This window comes from Rhipicephalus microplus, chromosome 1, assembly GCF_043290135.1.
Source record: "Rhipicephalus microplus isolate Deutch F79 chromosome 1, USDA_Rmic, whole genome shotgun sequence".
NCBI lineage: Eukaryota > Metazoa > Arthropoda > Arachnida > Ixodida > Ixodidae > Rhipicephalus > Rhipicephalus microplus.
This window is the reverse complement of record NC_134700.1, coordinates 7,604,662-7,624,803: the sequence shown is the minus strand read 5'-3', so window position 1 is coordinate 7,624,803 and position 20,142 is coordinate 7,604,662. Positions and strand designations below refer to the sequence as shown.

The 20,142-nt window shown below is 45.8% G+C and overlaps 1 protein-coding gene across 9 annotated transcripts in view; it reads right to left on the bottom strand.

Annotated features, from left to right (window-relative positions):
- Nucleotides 1-20,142, bottom strand: part of mio (GATOR complex protein mio) — a 768,187-nt gene that overhangs the window by 80,711 nt on the left and 667,334 nt on the right. For all 9 annotated transcript variants that reach the window (XM_075896295.1, XM_075895366.1, XM_075865082.1 and 6 more), the window contains 2 exons: nucleotides 13,531-13,603; nucleotides 13,291-13,471 (listed from right to left, as the gene is read on the bottom strand). In XM_075896295.1, the coding sequence (XP_075752410.1) occupies nucleotides 13,291-13,471; nucleotides 13,531-13,603 (254 nt within the window). The remainder of the gene's footprint in view (nucleotides 1-13,290; nucleotides 13,472-13,530; nucleotides 13,604-20,142) is intronic.

Sequence of the window (20,142 nt, the reverse complement as noted above, 5' to 3'; positions counted from 1 at the left end):
CTGCGAACTGTACCGATTATTCTGGAACCTACGCCACCGCCAGGGATAACGCTAGAACATTCGATGGCAAGAAAATAAATGCCGACGCACTTCGCCGCTTGTCAGTAGTTGATCGACGGCCGACGCTCCGCTCACTGCTATCTGAGCAAGACTGCTACTGTAATCGGACTTTCCATTTGCCGGGCACAGGTTCGCACAAATAAACTGTTAAATCCCAACACAAAGTATCCTATCTTCGGCCACGTCATGACCCCGTGACATCTGGTGGAGGTGTTGCTTTGTTCATGTATCGCACGCCCCCGTCAAGCCGCGAACCCAGCCCGCGTCGCGGAGAACACACCGACGCCAACCAAGAGCACCGAACAAGCCGCGGACAGCAAGGTCTCCCACCGGAGTACGGGCTTCTACAAGACAAGGCGCGGAAGACCAAGGCCATGACCCCGACTGCAGCGACAATAACAACCGGAGCGTCCCAGCCCGAGATCGTCTTTCATCAACCTAAGGAACCACCAACAATCCATGGGGCATCGTTTGAAGACCCGGAAACCTGGATAGAAACATACGACCGTGTGGCCGCCCTCAACCACTGGGACAACGAAGAAAAGCTCCGTCGTGTGTACTTAACCTGGGAGACACCGCAAAGACCTGGCTCGAGAATCGGGAGTCCACGCTCCGAACAAAGGATGTCTTCTGCAAACGTTCCTGCAAACGCCCACAAGCGTTGCATTCCTGCAAACGTTCGCAAGCGTCGCTCGCAAAGAGAGGGCCGCTGCTCTACTAGAGACCCGGGTTCAGCTACCGAATGAAAAGGTTGCAATTTTCACAGAGGAGATGACCCGCCTATTCCGTCACGCTGACCCACACATGCCTGAGGAGAAGAAAGTTCGTTTCCTCATGCGAGGGGTCAAACAGGAGCTCTTCGCGGGACTAATGAAAAATCCACCGAACACCATTCAAGAATTTGTATCCAAGGCGACCACTATCGAAAAAACCCTGGACATGCGCACCAGACAGTATAATCGTCGCCTGACTACAGAATGCGCTGCTGCTCAAGCCAGTGACTCCGAAGACCTGCGTGAAACGATCCGAATCGACGGCAGAGCACTTTGGTGTTTCTCGCACGTTCGCGAGGATACAATAAAGATACTATTGGCCACGTCTTACCACCAACGTCACTCTTGTGAGGACATACCGGGACTGTCAATGACGCAAGACACCTCCGACAAGGCCGGCGGGACTTCTGCAGCCAATCGAACCACCTCGCCGACCTTTCCAGCAGATTGGTATGGACCTGCTGGGGCCGTTCCCAACGTCGGCTTTCGGAAACAAATGGATCGTGGTAGCTACCGACTACCTCCCTGGCTACACCGAGACAAAAGCCCTGCCAAAAGGCAATGCATCTGAGGTAGCTAAGTTCTTCGTCGAAAATATCGTCCTACGTCACGGCGCCCTGGAGGTTCTTATCTCCGACAGAGGAAAGGCATTCACTGCTGACTTAATTCAAGCGATCTTGACATAGAGCCAGACAAACCATCGCCGGACGACAGCGTACCACCCACAGACCAACGGCCTCACCGAGCGGCTAAACAAGACGATCGCCGACATGCTGGCAATGTACGTCGATGTGGAACACAAGACGTGGGACGCCATTCTTCCGTACGTGACCTTCGCATACGACACGGCGGTGCAGGAGACAACGCAGATATCTCCATACAAATTGGTCTACGGAAGGGGCCTGGCAACGACGCTCGATGCCATGTTACCCAACGTCACTGACGAAGAAAACCTCAATGTGAGTGAGTACCTTCTACGCGCTGAAGAAGCCCGACAACTCGCGCCTCTTAGTATCAAGAATCAACAGACGACCGATAGCCGCCGTTACAATCTTCGACGACGCTTCGTGGAATACCAGCTCGGTGAACGTGTTTGGGTATGGACGCTGATACGCCGACGTGGACTAAGTGAAAAGCTTCTGCGACGGTACTTCGGACCGTACAGGGTGGTTCGACGTCTTAGCCCACTTGATTACAAGGTTGTCCCCGACGGCATCACGAACTTTCAACGACGCCGATCGCAACCTGAAGTCGTCTATGTCGCGTGCCTCAAGCCGTTTCATGCGCGTTAACAAACTGAAACAGTGTTTTTTTCATATTATTATTGTATCGTAATCAATTCATTGTACTTTCTTGCATTATTGTTGTATCTTCATCTTTAGCTAAAGCATCGGAACGATGCCTTTTTCAGAGGGGGGAAATGCCACGTTGCATTTCTCAAGTTTTGTTATCGCCCCAAAACACTACACAATTCTCAGCACAAAACGCACGTGCAGTTTTCGAGAAGCTTCTGGACTTTAGTAGATCATTTCGATAAGATCACGCCCACTCTGCGAACTGTACAGATTATTCTGGAACCTACGCCACAGCCAGCGATAACGCTAGAACATTCGATGGCAAGAGTATAAATGCCGACGCACTTCACCGCTTGTCAGTTGTTGATCGACGGCCGACACTCCGTTCACTGCTATCTGAGCAAGACTGCTACTGTAATCGGACTTTCCGTTTGCCGCGCACAGGTTCGCCCAAATAAACTGTTAAATCCCAACACAAAGTATTCTGTCTTCGGCCACGTCACGACCCCGTGACAATATATTCTGCAGCTCAGTGATGTGGTCATGTACCAAATATAAGTTCATGGTTACACTCTGCAGAACATTTGTAACAGGTTCCAGTTGTGCACTTTACTTTGCCACGATGTGCAAGCAGACAATGAAAGATGAGCTTGTCGTTGCACAGTAGAGGATGTAAGCTTATTGCCTAGTTGCAGCATTCGAGGTTGACTACATTGATGAGAGCTCCTCAAGTGCTTCAACTATGGCCACATAATGTTGACAGAAGATCTTAATTGACTTGTATTTTGTAGACCACCTTGTTTCACACAGCATCAGAATGATGGGAACCAATCTACTTCGAAGTACGCTCCCACGGCAGAAGTTTATGATTTGCTTGATGACACCTATTGTGCTGTGAATTTCATAGGCTTTGTTCAAATCGTTAATCACGAGATTTAATTTGTGGCTTGCGCAGTGGAAAAATAATGCCTTTGGAAGCTCTTTCTGTATTATTCTGTTGACTCCAGCTTCTCTTCCAGCCATTGTGGAGCATTCATCCTACCCCCTCCAACGAGGTTGGAAAGATGCAGCCCAGCATCCTTTAATAACTTCAAGATTGCAGCGGCGATGCAAGCTGAGTTAAGCTGGTTCAACTCTACAAGTCTTATAAAATGCTCTCGAACCCAGGCATCTGTTCTTTTCTTGTCAACGAAGAGAGTGCCTATAGACATCTGCTCTGTTCCTGCAATAGTATCTGCACTTTTGTCTGCAAGGACAGAAAAAGCGAATGCTGGGTCATCTTCAGCCACTCTTCCTCCCTCAGGATGTCGCCACAGATTGTGATCTCGTTTTGGACTCGAACTGAAGTGTACTTTGCGTTACCAGGAGTAGATGCAAAGTGTTCTTGAAGCCGAGTATCTCTTACTTCTACATAAAAGTCAAGGAGATCATTAAAAACTCCACTGTCAGATTGCTTACCGAGTACTGGCAAGTCATGCGTTGCACAAAATATAATGGTGGAAATGACTGGAATTAGTTTCTGGCGGTTCCTTTTAACTTGCTTGTACAGGGCTTTGGTTAGCTGCTGTTTCTTGCCTGACATCACACCCATAAAGCTATACGAGGCGGCCATTGCTTCTTGGTGCCGTTGGGATTTCACATGATCCCTGCACGCCTCGTGCATTTTTTTGTAGTAACTGAAAGTGCGCATGATAAAGCTACCTTGAGTGCCCCGATGAACATTTGGAGGAAAGATGACGCAGAAATGACAAAGGGCGCCTTTCAGTGTCGCTGAGTACGCAAGCCAAGGGGCGTAATCTGCCGGCCATTGGTAGCGAAAAGTCCTCTTGCCAGGTGTTACATATTTCTTTATTTTTTTTATTTTCAATACTGCCAGTCTCATTCCGAGACCATAGCAGGTGGGCGTACAGATTGTACATGCAGGTGGTACATTAACAGCGCAGAAAACAGAAACAGGAATGTAGTGAAATGACAGTCATCACAAAGTATAAGAGCGAAAAATATACAAATTGTTTACATCTGCAAAGACAAAGAAACCATCACCAAAAAGAAGAAAAATTTTGCATGAAGTGCAGTGGTACACAGGCAAACAAATAGCAAACTTCCAAATACTCCAGTTAACACTTGTACACTCCACTAATACGCTTTCACTGGTGGCGCAAAGCTTCTGGTAATGCGAGTATTGCCGCATTAGGAGAACATGTTTTCTAATTTTAGTGCAAAGTCGGATACCGATTTCGCACTAGTTATGGAGGAATCCAAACAGTTCCATTCCCTTATGGCAAGTGGAAAAAAGGAGTGTTTGAACGTGTCATTGTGGTAAGAGTACTCTTTCAGTGTGTATGAATGTTTGTGCCTAATAACGCGGGAGTCTGACAAATGGATGTACAACGATGGGTCAATTTTGTAATGGTTGTGAAGTAGCTGAAAAAGAAATTTAAGGCGCGCTTGTTTTGCTCGAATCGCAAGTGTTTGGAAGCCAGAGCTTGCTAACATATTTGTAGGAGTATCAGTGCGCTTATATTTGTTGCAGATGAATCTTGCTGCCTTCCTCTGTACATTTTCTAGCTTTTGAATGTTAGTGACTGTATAAGGAAACCATACTGTGTTAGCATATTCTAATACCGGTCTTATGTAAGTAGTATAGGCTAAAAGCTTGGTTGAGTGAGGGGCCAACCGAAGGCATCTGCGAAGATAAAAAACCTTGCACAGAGCAACCGAAGTAATGTTAGAAATGTGCGCATCCCATCTGAGGCTTGACGTTATCGTGACGCCTAAATATTTGTGCGCATTCACTTTTTCAAGCCTGGTGCCTTTAATGCTGTAGTCATACTGGATAGCTTCTTTTTTTCGGGTTATCGTCATGCACACTGTTTTTTTGGGGTTAATCGACATCTGCCACATGTCGCGCCAGTTGAAAAGATGGTGTAAAGAATCGCTTAGTGCAAGGTGATCGGAATGACTGTTAATTTCTTTGTAAATAATGCAGTCGTCGGCGAAGAGCCTAATGGTGCAAGAGATACTGTCTGTGATATCGTCAATAAAAACAAGAAATAACAAAGGCCCCAAAACGGAGCCTTGTGGTACTCCGACGTAACAGGCAAGTTTTCTGATGGTACTTGGTCATACAGGACATATTGTGAACGATTAGTTAAGAAGTCCTTAACCCAATTTGTTAATATTCCATCTCCAATAATACAACATCAGCATGAACGAAGACACAGCAATCTAATTGACGTACTACGCTGCTGCATCCACCAGTGCCACCGACATGGCACAAGGTGGCCGTCGACCTCGACAACCAGACTACTGGGCACCTGAGCCATGAATTTTCTCAGGTAAAATTGACGAAGATGTGGACGCTTGGCTAAAACACTTCGACAGAGTGAGCCGCTACTCGAATGGGGCGCATTGGCGAAGCTCGTGAACGTTGTATTCTTCCTTGCCGGGACAGCCTTGCTTTGGTTTGAGAACCATGAACATGTCCTCCCCACTTGAGATATAATTGTTAAGGAACTGAAGGCTCGCTTTGCGGACACGAGTTCCATGAAAAAGAAAGCTGAGCAAAGGCTGTCACGTAGGGCTCAGTTGCCCGGCGAGACGTGCACAACCTACATTGAAGAAGTATTGAAGCTTTGCGGGATTGTCAACGCAAATATGTCTGACGAAGACAAAGTCGGTCATTTGTTAAAAGGCATTGCCGAAGACGTGTACAATTTTTTGATAACAAAAGAAAACTTGAACACTCCTTCGATTTTCATGCATCAGTGTCGCGCATTGAAGACCTGGAGAATTCTACCCAAGTTCGGGCGTTTGGACAATGTTCCCTCTGTCGCAAGTATGGACGTTGCCACCTGCGAAGACATTCCCTTCCTCGTACGTCGGGTAGTTCGAGAAGAGCTCGTACGACTTCACGCAGGTGACGTTTACCACCAATGCTCGTTCGCCGCGTGCCTCGAACCACCTTCCTACTGGATGCGAGAGCGCCACGTCGAAAACCGACCACGCACAGAAACTGCAGATTTTACCCCGCGGCTTCCGTTTTCCCCGACGGGTCGTGGCCACCACCGGATGTCATCATCTCGACAAGCTGCTGCGGACCTCCGAACGTCGTCAACCAGGCCTCTACCAGAAGATTACTATGTGTCATCACAAAATGTTCCTGCGGAGCACGACCCGTCTCCGCGTACTTCTGCCACCTCTGCTCCTGCTAATGTAAGCCGACAAGTCCCCAATTGCTACACATGTGGTCTCCCAGGGCATATTTCACGCTTCTGTCCCAGACGGCCGCTTGCACCGCCACGTTTTTCGATGTATCCGGCTCGTATGTACGAAATGCCTGTGCCGCCACGTTTTTCGACGCACCAGCCTCGTATGCACGAAACCTGGACCTCTCACCTGGCCGACCACCGTCCCCGACAGCAATGGCCTAACGAATTTCGCAGCGAGTCCCCCGCCTCCGAACGAAGCCTGACGCCGCCTCCGACACGGTCCCGCCGGTTGCCGTCTCCACGTCGTCGGTCACCTTCCCAGCACCAGCTGGGAAACAAACTGGTGCGACCGATGGAGGTGCGGTCGCGGGACGGTTAGTTTCGCCAATTCCTCCTTCTGTTGTGACGTTGATGAACAAAGTGCATGTGTGTATAGACGATGTAGATATTCTTGCTTTTGTAGACACTGGTGCTGCTGTTTCGGTTATGAGCCTTCGTTTCAAACATCGTTTCTTGGGTCACAAAGTTATGCTCGCGTGGAATCGTAAAGAAACTTTTCATGGAGTTGGAGGCGAAGCCTTATGCCCTGTTGCTATTTGTTCAGTTGTGCTCACGATTGGTGGACAAAATTTCCGAGTTGAATTCACTGTACTGGCTCGCGCAACTCATGACGTCATTTTAGGGATAGACCTCCTTCATGAATGCGGCACTACGCTTGACTGTGGAACTGGAGAAATTCTTCTACAAAGTACGTTGCCCGCTACAAACGTACAAGGTACAAAGTACGTCCGTCTGACAAAGAGAAGACTGCTTTTGTCACGTCTGATGAGTTATTTGAATTCAACGTTATGCCATTTGGCTTATGCAATGCCCCAGCTACCTTCGAGCGATTCATGGACTCCATCCTTCGCGGTCTCAAATGGGAGATATGTATGTGTTATCTTGATGATGTAATTATTTTTGGCAAGACATTCCACGAGCATAACCATCAACTTAGCGTTGTTCTAGATTGCGTCAAACAAGCTGGTCTCGCTTTAAACGCAAAGAAGTGTCATTTTGGTGAGCGTCAAGCCCTTGTGCTTGGATATCTAGTCGACAGGGACGGTATACGACCAGACCCGCACAAAATCAGTGTTGTCCGAGACTTCAAGTAACCGACGTCTGTGAAGTATCTCCGTAGCTTCGTGGGCCTGTGTTCTTATTTTCGTCGGTTTATCAAAGACTTCGCCCAGCTTGCTCATCCCCTGACAGAGTTGCTCCACAAAAACGCCCCATTCCGATGGACTGTTGAGTGTGAGGCTGCTTTCGAGCAGCTAAAGTATTTGCTTACTTCCGGGCTCCTCTTGCGCCATTCCGATCCAGAGGCACTCAAGGAACTGCATACAGATGCTAGTGGTATCGGTGTTGGTGCCGTGCTAGTTCAATATCACGACAGCCGCCAACACGTCGTGGCGTATGCAAGTCGTACTTTGACTAAGGCGGAGAGGAATTATACGGTCACCGAACTGGAATGTCTTGCAGTTGTTTTCGCCGTCCAAAAGTTCAGACCTTATTTGTACGACCGGCAGTTCAAGATCCTCACAGATCATCATTCGCTTTGTTGGCTTGTCGGACTACGTGACCCAGCTGGTCGGTTGGCTCGCTGAGCCTTACGGCTTCAAGAATATAATTATTCTGTGACCTACAAGAGCGGCCGATGTCACGCAGATGCTGACTGCTTATCTCGTCTTCCATCTCCGACTGTGGATGCTGATGATTTTGACAACTACCTGGCCGCAATCTCATCCAACTTCCCAAATTTGGACGTCTTCCGTCATGAGCAACAGTGTGACCCTTCGCTGTAACCAATGATAGATGTGGCTCGTAGCTCTAAACGCGCCACGCCATTCGTGATTCATGACACCCTATTATATCGCAAGAATTACTCCAGCCATGGTTCCACACTACTCCTCGTCGTGCCAGAATGACTGCGTCTTGCGGTATTCCAAGCCATGCACGATGACGTCACGTCTTGGGCACCTTGGATTTGCCCGAATGCTTCACCGTATCCGACAACGTTTTTACTGGCCTCGACTCTGAAAGGCCACCAAGCACTACGTCGCAAGTTGTGATGTCTGCCAACACCACAAACAACCTACCACACCATTGGCCGGCCCACTGCAGCAGGTTAAGCCACCGACATCACCATTCGAAAAAGTAGGAATAGATTTACTGGGCCCTTTCCCCAAGTCTACCACCGGCCGCCGCTGGATTATTGTGTGCGTAGATTACCTGACGCCGTATACTGAAACGATGGCGGTTGCTTCAGCCACATCATCTGATGTGTCATGGTTTCTTCTACACTCGATCATACTTCGTCACGGGGCCCCTCGTGTGGTGATAAGTGATCGCGGCCGACAGTTTACCGCTGACGTTGTCGAAGAGTTACACACATCAGCAAAAAGAAAAAAATCCATTCCTTTGTGTACAGCATTGGTGAACACTTGTTGGTAAATACGACCCAGTTAAAGCACCTTGGGGTAACAATTATGCAAATATTAACATGTAATGAGCATATAGATAACGTTTACACGAAAGCTTATATAAGTTATATTTATTGAGGGAGAAGCTGCAGGATGCTTCGCGTGACATAAAACATATCGCATACACCACCTTCATTAGGACAGTACTAGAATATTCATCCGTTGTTTGGAGTCCCCATCAAGTTACTCTTAAGAAGAAGCTAGAAAGAATACAGAGACTAGCAGCGCGCTTTATTTGTTCAACGTGCCGATGGAAGGAATTAGTCACTCTGATGTTACGGAGATGCAGAAGATAGTGCCTTTTTCCTTTCCTTCAAACACACAATCATTCAACCCAGCGACAGCTTTCTTTTTTTTTTCCTGTATCTCTTCGCGCATGGCATTGGAAGGAGGAGGGTCTTTCCATGGCAGGGACAAAAAAGGGAGAGGCGTGACACGGGCACATCGCAGATTGGCATTTGAGAGGGAGCAAACATTTCACCACAGCCTTTTCTTTCCTTTTCATTTCCTTCGCGGGCAGCGTTAAATGTAGCAGGTGCCACGACGGGATTGGGAGGTGTGCTGAGAGCATTTTCGGAATGCGGTATGTTCGAATTAACCGTCGGAAGGGTTGGGCGTTCGAATTACCGGCCGTTTTCGCCCATTGGAATACACATAGCTTTGATGGGAACTCACCGCGAGTTCGAATCAACCGGAAGTTCGAATAAAGCGCGTTCAAAATAATAAGATTAAACTGCATCTGCTGAATACTTGCAACGAATTTTGTGCGAATTTTGTGTTGCATTCCGTGGCTGACGACGGTGAAGAATTAAACAAATAAATACACGGTGATTCAGAAGCCAATCAATGAGCTAGCACTGAGGGGGAAAGTACAGGAATTCAGAGTCTCGCTTCAGAACAGGTACTCGGCTCTTAGTGAGGAAACAAACCTTAGCGTAGATACAATGAATGATAATCTGACGAGTATCACTATGGAGTGTGCAGTGCAAGTTGGAGGCAGGGTAGTTAGACAGGACACTGGAAAGCTTTTGACAGGAAACGAAGAATCTCATTAAGAAGCGTCAAATCATGAAAGTCTCAAGTACAACAAACAAAATAGAACTAGCAGAGCTTTCGAAGATGATTAATAGCGTAAGGTATGCGATGTAACAAGGTATAACATGGAGAGAATTGAACACGCTCTGAAAAATGGAGGAAGCGTCAAAGCAGTGAAGAGGAAACTTGGGATAGGCAAAAATCGGATGTATGCACTATGGGACAAAGAAGGCAAAATAACTACCAATATGGATAGGATAGTTAAAATAGCGGAGAAGTTTTACAGAGATCTGTACAGTAGCCGGGGCAACCACGACTTTAATACTATAAGAACTAGCAGTAACCCAGATGACACCCCACAAGTAATGATAGGAGAAGTCAGAAAAGCTTTGGAGAGCATGCAAAGAGGCAAAGCTGCTGGTGAGAATCAGGTAACATCAGATCTGCTGAAAGATGGCGGACAGATTGTGTAAGAAAAATTAGCCACCCTGTTTACGAGGTGTCTCCTGACGGGAAGAGTACGAGAGTCTTGGAAGAACGCTAATGTCATCTTAATACATAAGAAAGGAGATGACAAGGACTTGAAGAACTACAGGCCGATTAGCTTGCTCTCTGTAGTATACAAGCTATCTACAAAAGTAATTGCTAACAGAGTAAAGAAAACATTAGAATTAAATCAACCAAAGGAACAAGCAGGATTTCGAACAGGCTACTAAACAATCGACCACATTCATACTATCCATCAGGTAATAGAGAAATGCTCAGAATATAACCAACCACTATACGTAGCCTTCATAGATCACGAGTATCCCGGCTGCGGCGGCTGCATTTCCGATGGAGGCGGAAATGTTGTAGGCCCGTGTGCTCAGATTTGGGTGCACGTTAAAGAACCCCAGGTGGTCTAAATTTCCGCAGCTCTCCACTACGACGTCTCTCATAATCATATGGTGGTTTTGGGACGTTAAACCCCACAAATCAATCATCAATCAATCATAGATTACGAAAAGGCATTTGATTCAGTAGAAATATCAGCCGTCAAGCAGACACTGCGGAATCAGGGCGTCGATGAAGTATATTTAAACATCCTGGAAGAAATCTACAGGGGATCAACTGCTACCATACCATAGTGCTTCATAAAGAAAGCAACAAAATACCAATCAAGAAGCGTGTAAGGCAGGGGGACACAATCTCCCCAATGCTATTTACCGCGTGCTTACAGGAGGTTTTCAGAAGCCTCGAATGGGAACAGTTAGGGATAAGAGTTAATGGAGAGTACTTTAGTAACCTGCGCTTCGCTGATGACATTGCATTGCCGAGTAACTCAGGGGACGAATTGCAACTCATGATTACGGAGTTCGACAAGAAGAGCAGAAAGGTGGGTCTTAAGATGAATCTGCAGAAAACAAAAGTTGTGTACAACAACCTCGGAAAAGAGCAGCGCTTAGAGATAGGTAATAGTGCACTACAAGTTGTAAAAGACTATGTCTATGGCAGGTAATAACCGCGGAGCCTAACCACGAGATTGAAGTAACTAGAAGAATAAGAATGGGGTGGAGCACATTTGGCAAGCACTTTCAAATTATGACAGGTAGATTGCCACTATCCCTCAAGAGAAAGGTATATAACAGCTGTATCTTGCCGGTACTTAGCTACGGAGCAGAAACCTGGAGACTTACAAAGAGGGTTCAGCTTAAATTAAGGACGACGCAGCGAGCGATGGAAAGAAAAATGGTAGGTGTAACCTTAAGAGACAAGAAGAGAGCAGAGTGGATTAGGGAACAAACGGGGGTTAAGGATATCAGCTGAAATCAAGAAGAAGAAATGGACATGGGCCGGGCATGTAGCGCGTAGAAAGGATAACCGCTGGTCTTTAAGGGTAACTAACTGGATTCCCAGAGAAGGCAAGCGGGTTAGGGGGAGGCAGAAGGTTAGGTGGGCAGATGAGATGAAGTTTGCGGGTATAAATTGGCAGCAGCAAGCACAGGACCGGGTTAACTGGCGGAACATGGGAGAGGCTTTTGTCCTGCAGTGGACGTAGTCAGGCTGATGATGATGATGATGATTCAGTTTCAGCAACCTTCTTTGAGGATGGGAGATATATCGTATCGGCACATGTGCATTGGATTAGATCAAAGTTATCACAGGCTTCCAAGCTGAGGATGGCTTGTTGACCCTTTCACATACCTTTCATGCATTTCATTTTCCTTTTCGATGCAGTAGGCCTCAAGCTTTGCGACTACTGTCTTGTAATCGTTCTTGTGCACTTCTTCAACAAACAAGAAATTGTTATAAACTTATATTGCTTCTTCCCCAGCTATGCTCAGCAGGATCGCTGTCTTTGCTTCTTCAGATTTTGGCTTGTCAGGGTAGGTTGTTAAGAAGTAGCGCAAACCTTTGTATGAAAGACTTTTATTGTCTTCCGCCATCTGCCGATAAGCACAGTAGTTCCAGTGGCTTGAGGTGGTCCATCCTTAATGCACCGGAACCAGAAGTGGAATGAATTACCACCACCCAGTGGTAATCCATTCCACTTCTGACACCATGTATCGGCATCTGGGCTGACGAAGTGACACAGCGAGGCAGCAACAAAAGAGTGAACGACGTTGTTTATTGACAGCAGTTAATATACTGCTGTAGGAAGAGGGCGAAAAGGTGTGTGTGCTTTGATAACAATAAAGGTGCTGTGTGCGCATATGAAAGCACACACGTGCTGATACGATACACAGGGTATGTGCCACAGTTAATAGGTGATGAAGAACAAGCTTTTGTAATGTGTTGAAACATTGGACTACGCACTTGTTAACGGAATTCGCATTGTGTGACGCCTGGTTGTTCCTTTGTTGTTCTAAAACGCTTTATTACTCACATTACGCGATTTCTTTCCCGACGTCAAGCCTGCCTAGGGCAAGTTTGCGAACGAGTACCAAGCATCGGTGTGCCTCAGCAGTAGAATGCTGGGCTGGCACGCAGTGGACCTGGGTACCAATCTCACTATGTCACCATGTCTCTGGTGTTTTCTATTTTTTTTTCTTATTTCGTGCAATAGTGGTTATAGACACTGGCGGCAGTGACGGCAGGCAACTACGGCGCCACACGTGACCTGTGTTGTGATCTCATCACATCTTTCACTGTAGTATACCTGTTCAAATCACACTAGCAAATGTGAAAGAAAAAAGCGTACATTTAAAAGCCCGTTTTCTTTTTTAGACACAATATTATTCAAATCTAACAAACAATCATGCCAACTGTCTGTTAGATCTAGTTAGCAGATGTCTGTGCTACATCTTTTGTGTGGATCGATCAACACAAAATTCCATGTGTACATACCGAATGTAGAATGACTGCTGAGCTTTTGATAGTGGTGTAGCTGAGAGGTAGGTGAAATGGTGCTCACCTCTGGTACCACAGCTGCCACTGGTCCAGCAGATGTCGATAGTGGTCAACCCAGAGCTGCGCTCGGGGACTGGAGCTTAGGGGACTCGGGTAGCTCTGCAGAGCAGCCACGCTCACCGTCTGCACGTCGCCTGTGCGATCCAGGTATCGCTGAAGCAGCTGAGAACCTTCCTCACTCATACCTGCAAGGAAGAGCCATTCATGCTGCTCATGCTGCATACAGCTAACAGACAGTCGTCACCTGTGAGCAGGACGCCATCTAGGTTCCCTTGTTCCACCAGGACCTCGGCCAGGCTCTCAATGTACTCCAGCAGCTGCAGAGAGAGAGAGGCAGTGTTTGCTTCCTCACAATCACGTGGCCATTGGGTTGTGCGCATGCAGCTTGAAAAAACAGAAGGTCCTGGTGGCTGTCACAACATTCAGATAAATGCCTGGATAATAACAATTCTCACTCGTCTAATGGCAGTAATTGTATAATAATCATTATGGTGTTATTGTTGCTTTTGTCCCCTTACATAATAATGACCATGCTGTTTTCGATGCTTTTGTCCCTCGCCCCTTATGTAATACCCTGAAAAGGGCCTTTAAGGGTAAAATAAATGATGATGATGGTAGTATCAAAGTGACAGCCAAATCTTTCAGAATCACTGTTTGGCACTGCTTCATTATGTGGTTCACAACTCCTACTTATCACTTGTCACGGCGCCGGTACTGTATATCTTGCCGGTACTTACTGACGGAGCGAAAACCTGGAGGCTTGCAAAGAGGGTTCAGCTTAAATTGAGGACGACGAAGCGAGTGACAGAAAGGAAAATGATAGGTGTAACCTTAAGAAAAAAGTAGAGTGGGTCAGAAGACATACCGGGGTTAAGGATATCATAGTTGAAATCAAGAAGAAACGAACGTGGGCTGGGCATGTAGCTCATAGACAGGATAATCGCTGGTCATTATTGGCAACTGACTGGATTTCTAAAAAAGTTAAGTAGGTGAGGGAAAGACAGAAAGTTCGGTGGGCAGGTGAAGTTAAGACGTTTGCTGTATAAAGTGGCAGCAGTAAGCACAGGACCAAGTTGACTGGTGCAACATGGGAGAGGCCTTTGTTCTGCAGTGGGCGTCGCCCAGCTGATGATGGTGACTTGTGACGGATTACGAGCGGTCACGAGCAGTGGACTCGGTCAAAGACCCAGAGTGTCCAAACAACACATTTATGTAAAAAAAATCACAGCACACTAAGAAATATTAAAAAAACACAACAAGACTGTTCACAATAACCAAATTGAAACTGTTACGAACGCCTAATTCTAAACAATAAATGGTCCTACAGAGTCTTATCATCTGATAACTTATTTTGTAAGTCTAGCTTCAGGACCGTGACTTTGTTAGGCTACTCTCACTTTAATGTTCAGATCACACACGGTGCCTCAATCCAGTCAGCGTCACTCTATTCTGCAATTAGTTCAGTTCTATGACCCTTGTCCACATCGGTTCTTATACCACTGGCTTGACAGGAACAGTTATGACTGACACATTCGTCAGCTTCTCTACCCGGTGTGGCATTGCACTGATGATATGTCGCTCCAGAAATTGCCATGGACGGCTTGCTTCTGAAGGGGGGGCTTGCGATTAAAATGCTCGTCCTTGCTGGGCGCAGCTGCTGCATCTTGGAGGAGCCTCCTTTCGACCACCACCTATTTTAATGGCCACCTCGTCACGCCCGCGTCTCAGGCATCAGGCTCGAATGTCCGTAGCTGGTACATCATCTGGCAATGCGACCTTCTCCTGCCGTGTCCTCCCGGACCACGCCAGCTTGCTCACTTTTTCAGCTCGTTGCAGATGCTTCAATATCTGTGGAACCTTTCAAGCGTGTGCTTATGCTGCTTCAAACGCTTTGAAAGCTTCATTATCGTTGTGATTTTCCTGCTGCATGATCTTTACTTATGACAATACTTTAATGGCATTGTAGTGATGTTAAAAAACTGCTAAAGATAGTGCTACGCAATATTACTTATGAGCAGACATAAGAACAAACAGGTTCCCTGCAAGACTGCCACGGAAACCTAACATTAAGCAGGGCTTCAGAGAATAGCAAGAGTTGGTGAAGGACACAATATAAAACGTATTGAACACAGCCGTAAGTATAAAGTAACAGACAAAACATACAAATATAAAACAAATGTAACATGTAATGTGTAAATTAATAATAATGGACAATGAGCAACTCATTCGGCATTTTAATAGTATCAATTCAAATGCAGAGCAGAAAATTCTTGAACACATGAAGTGCAGAAAAAAGGAAAAAAAAATTCACAGCATCTCCATTAAGTGAATGATGACGAGTTGGCAAAGCAGTAGAATCGTTTGTAGTTACTGAAAATCACCCTTGACATAGCCCACTCCCGCATGTAAATGAGTGACAAAGTGGTGTACAGTTATATATGTACCGTGTTTATTGGTCATAAATAATGTGTCATGTTGAGTTGTGGATTCCGTCTTGCCTTCATTATTTCTGCTTTTTGGTCTGTGAAATGCACAGCAAACGGTTTTTCGATCAGATCTAGCCTGAAGATGGTAAGAACGAGTTTATGCATGTTTTTATGGTGGTTGTTGGTTGTTTCAAGTTTTACGAAATGCATCGCAGAGCCTATTGAAATGTCACACACAGTCAAAACCCTAATGACTATAGTGTCATTACAACAAAACATATTTGGAGCATCAGCAAATGCCCACATAGGAGTCAATACATTACGTAACTTGCGACCACGGCCTCCTCTATAAACTTTCAACCTGCTCACCGGCGCCACCTCTACGGAGGCGTATGCAGCTGAAAATTGATGCGTAGGAACCAGAGATGCTGCAAGGTGCCGCCATGACTAACCTTCATAGCAGACGATGCACTACTGCTGTGGTGCACTAGTGTCTGTGTGTAGCTTTCATGGTTTGTCTATTTTCTAACGCATAGATCAAGCCCTTCACATCTCGGAGCAACATTCTAGCTGCGAGAAGCACTGTGGTGGTTGGCTCTGGGATGTTCACTGCCGGAGCTCAATCTCTGCACGAGACCTTTTGCGTCTGATCTATGCACAGGCAAATGAAAGAAATATGTGAAACGTAACCAGGAGAACGTAAGGCTTGTTTCCTCGCTTCATCTTGTGCAGTGGCATCCCATTTCGCCATCACCATGCCTAGCAGCTGCATAAATAATTCGCCTGTGGACAAGACCGTGCTATCTTGTATCAAGCTAGTCCAAATATGATAAGGAGTTACTATAACACAAAAAAAGGCGACATATATAAGATTAAAAGGGAGCTGTGGCGCAGTCGTCTGAGCGCTTTTGGGTCTAGCAAACAGATGATGGACGAGTGTGACAAAACCAGCAGATTACTGCTACATTGTTACAGTGATTTCTCGCACCTACAAATATCATAGTTTATTACAGTTATGGACACAGTTAGAGCATCGCTGGCACTGTCGTGTGCCTCACACCGGCGATGTGACCACGGCTTTATTGCTATCGCGGCGAGATCGGGCTATAAGTGGCAGCATCATACCCGCACAACGTGGATAGGCGGCCGGCGGCACGTATACAAATACACACAGTGGCTCTTCAATGCGTGTGGTCTGAGCCAATTGTCGGCGGATAAGATGCTTTGACTACAGTTTACTGTTAATATCTACGCTCGGTGCGCGATGCCTATGCAACTTTAACATAACTCACGAGTAAGCGCATCCTGCCTTTCATAGGGATGCTCGCCCTAGGTGACTCACTTCAAGCTTTCGCACTAAATCACGCCTTTGCTGTGTTGTGTGTGGTTAGCTAGTGTTCCGCCTGCTACGCACTGGTGTAGCGTGAATGAACTACTTATTTACATTTGTGTCATCTGCGTACTACAAAAAAAAAAAGAAAGATCGTAGAAAGCCTGCATATCTGTGCAATTCGTACAGTGCCACTGTTTGCATCTTGTATGCATATAACTTTTTTTTTCTCTCATTCTGTTCACCATAAAATATGGGACAGTGGATAAGTATGTTCTTGCATCACATGTTCACGCACATGTTCTTGCATCAGTAAAAATCTTACAGAAGAGTTCACCAGGAAGCTTTCATCGATAGATTACATGCACGACGGTGCTACAACAAAGGCTTAGTTAATCGAACAAGCATGTTTTTTTTTTCCAGACAAAAATTACCACCACATTCCGTTGGTCACTAACAATGCCACATAAACATTGAAAACAATGTAAAAAAGATTACATTTTCAGTGAAATTATACGACATTATATATAAGGCATGCCGTCTGAATTAATTTTCAACGTCTGGGCTCTTTAAAGAGTTCTTAAATATAAGCACTCGGTTGCACACGGTAACTCTGTTTTAAGTACAGTGTAACTACCGAGATCACACAGATTACGTGATAGTAATATTTCTATGTATTTGGTACCACGCCAGATAAACACAACTATGGCTCCTCGCATGATTGATAAACTACAGTGCCGTAGTTGTACACCTACCAACAGCGTGCGAGTGCATGGCCTAGAGCCTGTTTTTTTCTTTTTCAACAACCGAGTCACTGTAAACACTGCATTCAAACAGTATGTAATAGTTCTCATGTTTGGGAGGATGCCAGGAGCATCTTGCGATGCGCTTGAAACAAAAACGGCACCCACTCTGAAATTATTCTGGTGAATAGAGCGTACAATGACAATACTCTGGAAAGTTGCACCTGCCGATCTTAATACAATGCACTAGCAGCTGAGCAAGACCAAATGCCTTTGTACATCGTTTCAGGCATACGTAGAAACAGTTACACTAGCACTGATTTGATCAGACAAACCACACTTTGAGAACGTGCATGATGTATGCGTACAGAGAAACACGACGTGGTTTGGCAGACAACGCAAGGAGCAATCCACACTTCACCATTTTGGCCAGCTGCCACCAAGCGGTGCCTCTGCTCGATCTCGTGGCCAATAGCAGCAACATATAAACTATACGAGGCAACAGCTCTTGTGCTCTCTACTCCCCTAATGTGAATAATGTTTTCTAGAAACTCAAGTGTCATTTATAGTCCCTGTTCCAGGAGCATTAACGGACAAGTACTTGGCCCACTATTCCTGATGCTGCTCGTAACTTTAGCTGCCATTTTTACATTCCCTTCATACGTGCTATGCATGATGCGATGCACTGATAAATGCACATTGAAAGTCTCTAAGACATGCAGGGGCATCGCCGGAAATTCTTCTAAGGGTAAAGGGTAGAGGGCACCTCTTTGATCCAAAGTGGGGGCCGGTCAAAAAAATTGTCATTTTGCATTCTGTAAGCCATAACAAAATTATATGAATATATATTTGCGGAAGAGGGGCATGCGCCCAGTGTGGCACCCCCTGGCTATGCCACTAATGGCATGCCTTCTTTGCTCGACCTGATGCCAGAATTCACCCTCTGATGGCCAAGACAATTATTTGTGCTACAAGAGTGCATAAATTGCTTGCTCAGTGACGCAAATAGAAATTTCCCATACAAGTCTGACTCTCAAAAACAAATTCAGGTGGAACGTACATATTCACACTTTACAAGGCAATTAAGAAATAAGATGGTGGTTATGTTTACTTCCCAGAATCAATGCATTGATGCAATTCTTTCGAAACAATGCTTTTGACGCAATGTTTGGATGCCAGTAACGTACGCATTGCAGTAACAGTTGAGAAGTTAAATGCAATAAAAATAAAACTCAAGATAAATACATGATTATGTTAACAGGATTCCATTGCTATAAACTCGCAGAACAAATTTCCTAGAAATTTCGTCGATACAATCACGGCCGCTCTATGAAAACACATCCCCTGCTATGTCGCCTGAAACCGGCATGAGCAGCCTAGTTCTCTGAGGTGCTGCGAAACAAGCCTACATGAATAAAAACACTGCTTCAGCTGTGTCCAAATGCTTCGAGCAGTGCTTTGCATTTACACCTTTATACTGGCCAGAGTTGTGCATTTACAACTACAAAATATTGTCTTACCGCTGCCTGCAGTGTCACGAATGGGCTCACATGAGGCTGAGTGGCGTACCTTTGCAAACGAACTCACCTTGAGCCACAGGACAACTGTTCAAGAAAACTATAGCAAGTTATTTATTGAGCGGACCATTGATTGAGTGAGCTTATTATCTGGGGAAAGGAAAATCTGCAGTGAACAGAAAAGTTTTTGTACTTTTCAGTGCTTCATATGCAACACAAAAGTGTTCTACAATTATTGTGGCCACACAAGTTTCACCCGTTGACTGCAGCATAGTATTATAGTGTGGCAAGCTTTGCTGAGCATATTGCTTTCTAGCAATGCGAAGTCATCCCCTTGAAATACGCTGCCTACACATATTGCTGGGTAGTTCGTGTTCGGTGTCAATCAGTGCCTCTCTATGAGACTCAATGGCCACGTCGAAATGCTGCATGGTAAAGGCTTGATGATTATTTCTCAAAAGGCGATGCTGCTCCCAGTGCACACTCGACAATCAACAGGCGAAAAAGCTACAGCAGCCAAAGAAACGGTTTCTAGCGATAGTTCTGCATTGCCTGAATAAGACTCGTGTTCCGAAAGAACTCCTGAAAACCGATCGGAGCTTGATGCATGAACGAAAACCACGATTCCTGACAACGACATTGCTCTTTACAAGTTGAACTGGCAAAGATGCCAGGAGTTGCAGCTCATCGAGATTAGACGACATTTTCTAATGACGACATGGAAATCAGGCTCTACCTACAGCTTTCCCTCAGATAAGCGCAAACTGTAGTTCCATCCTCACTGGCAACAAATCCTTTTCTGGCTATTGGTGTATTCCAAATATCATGAGGGAGCAAGAC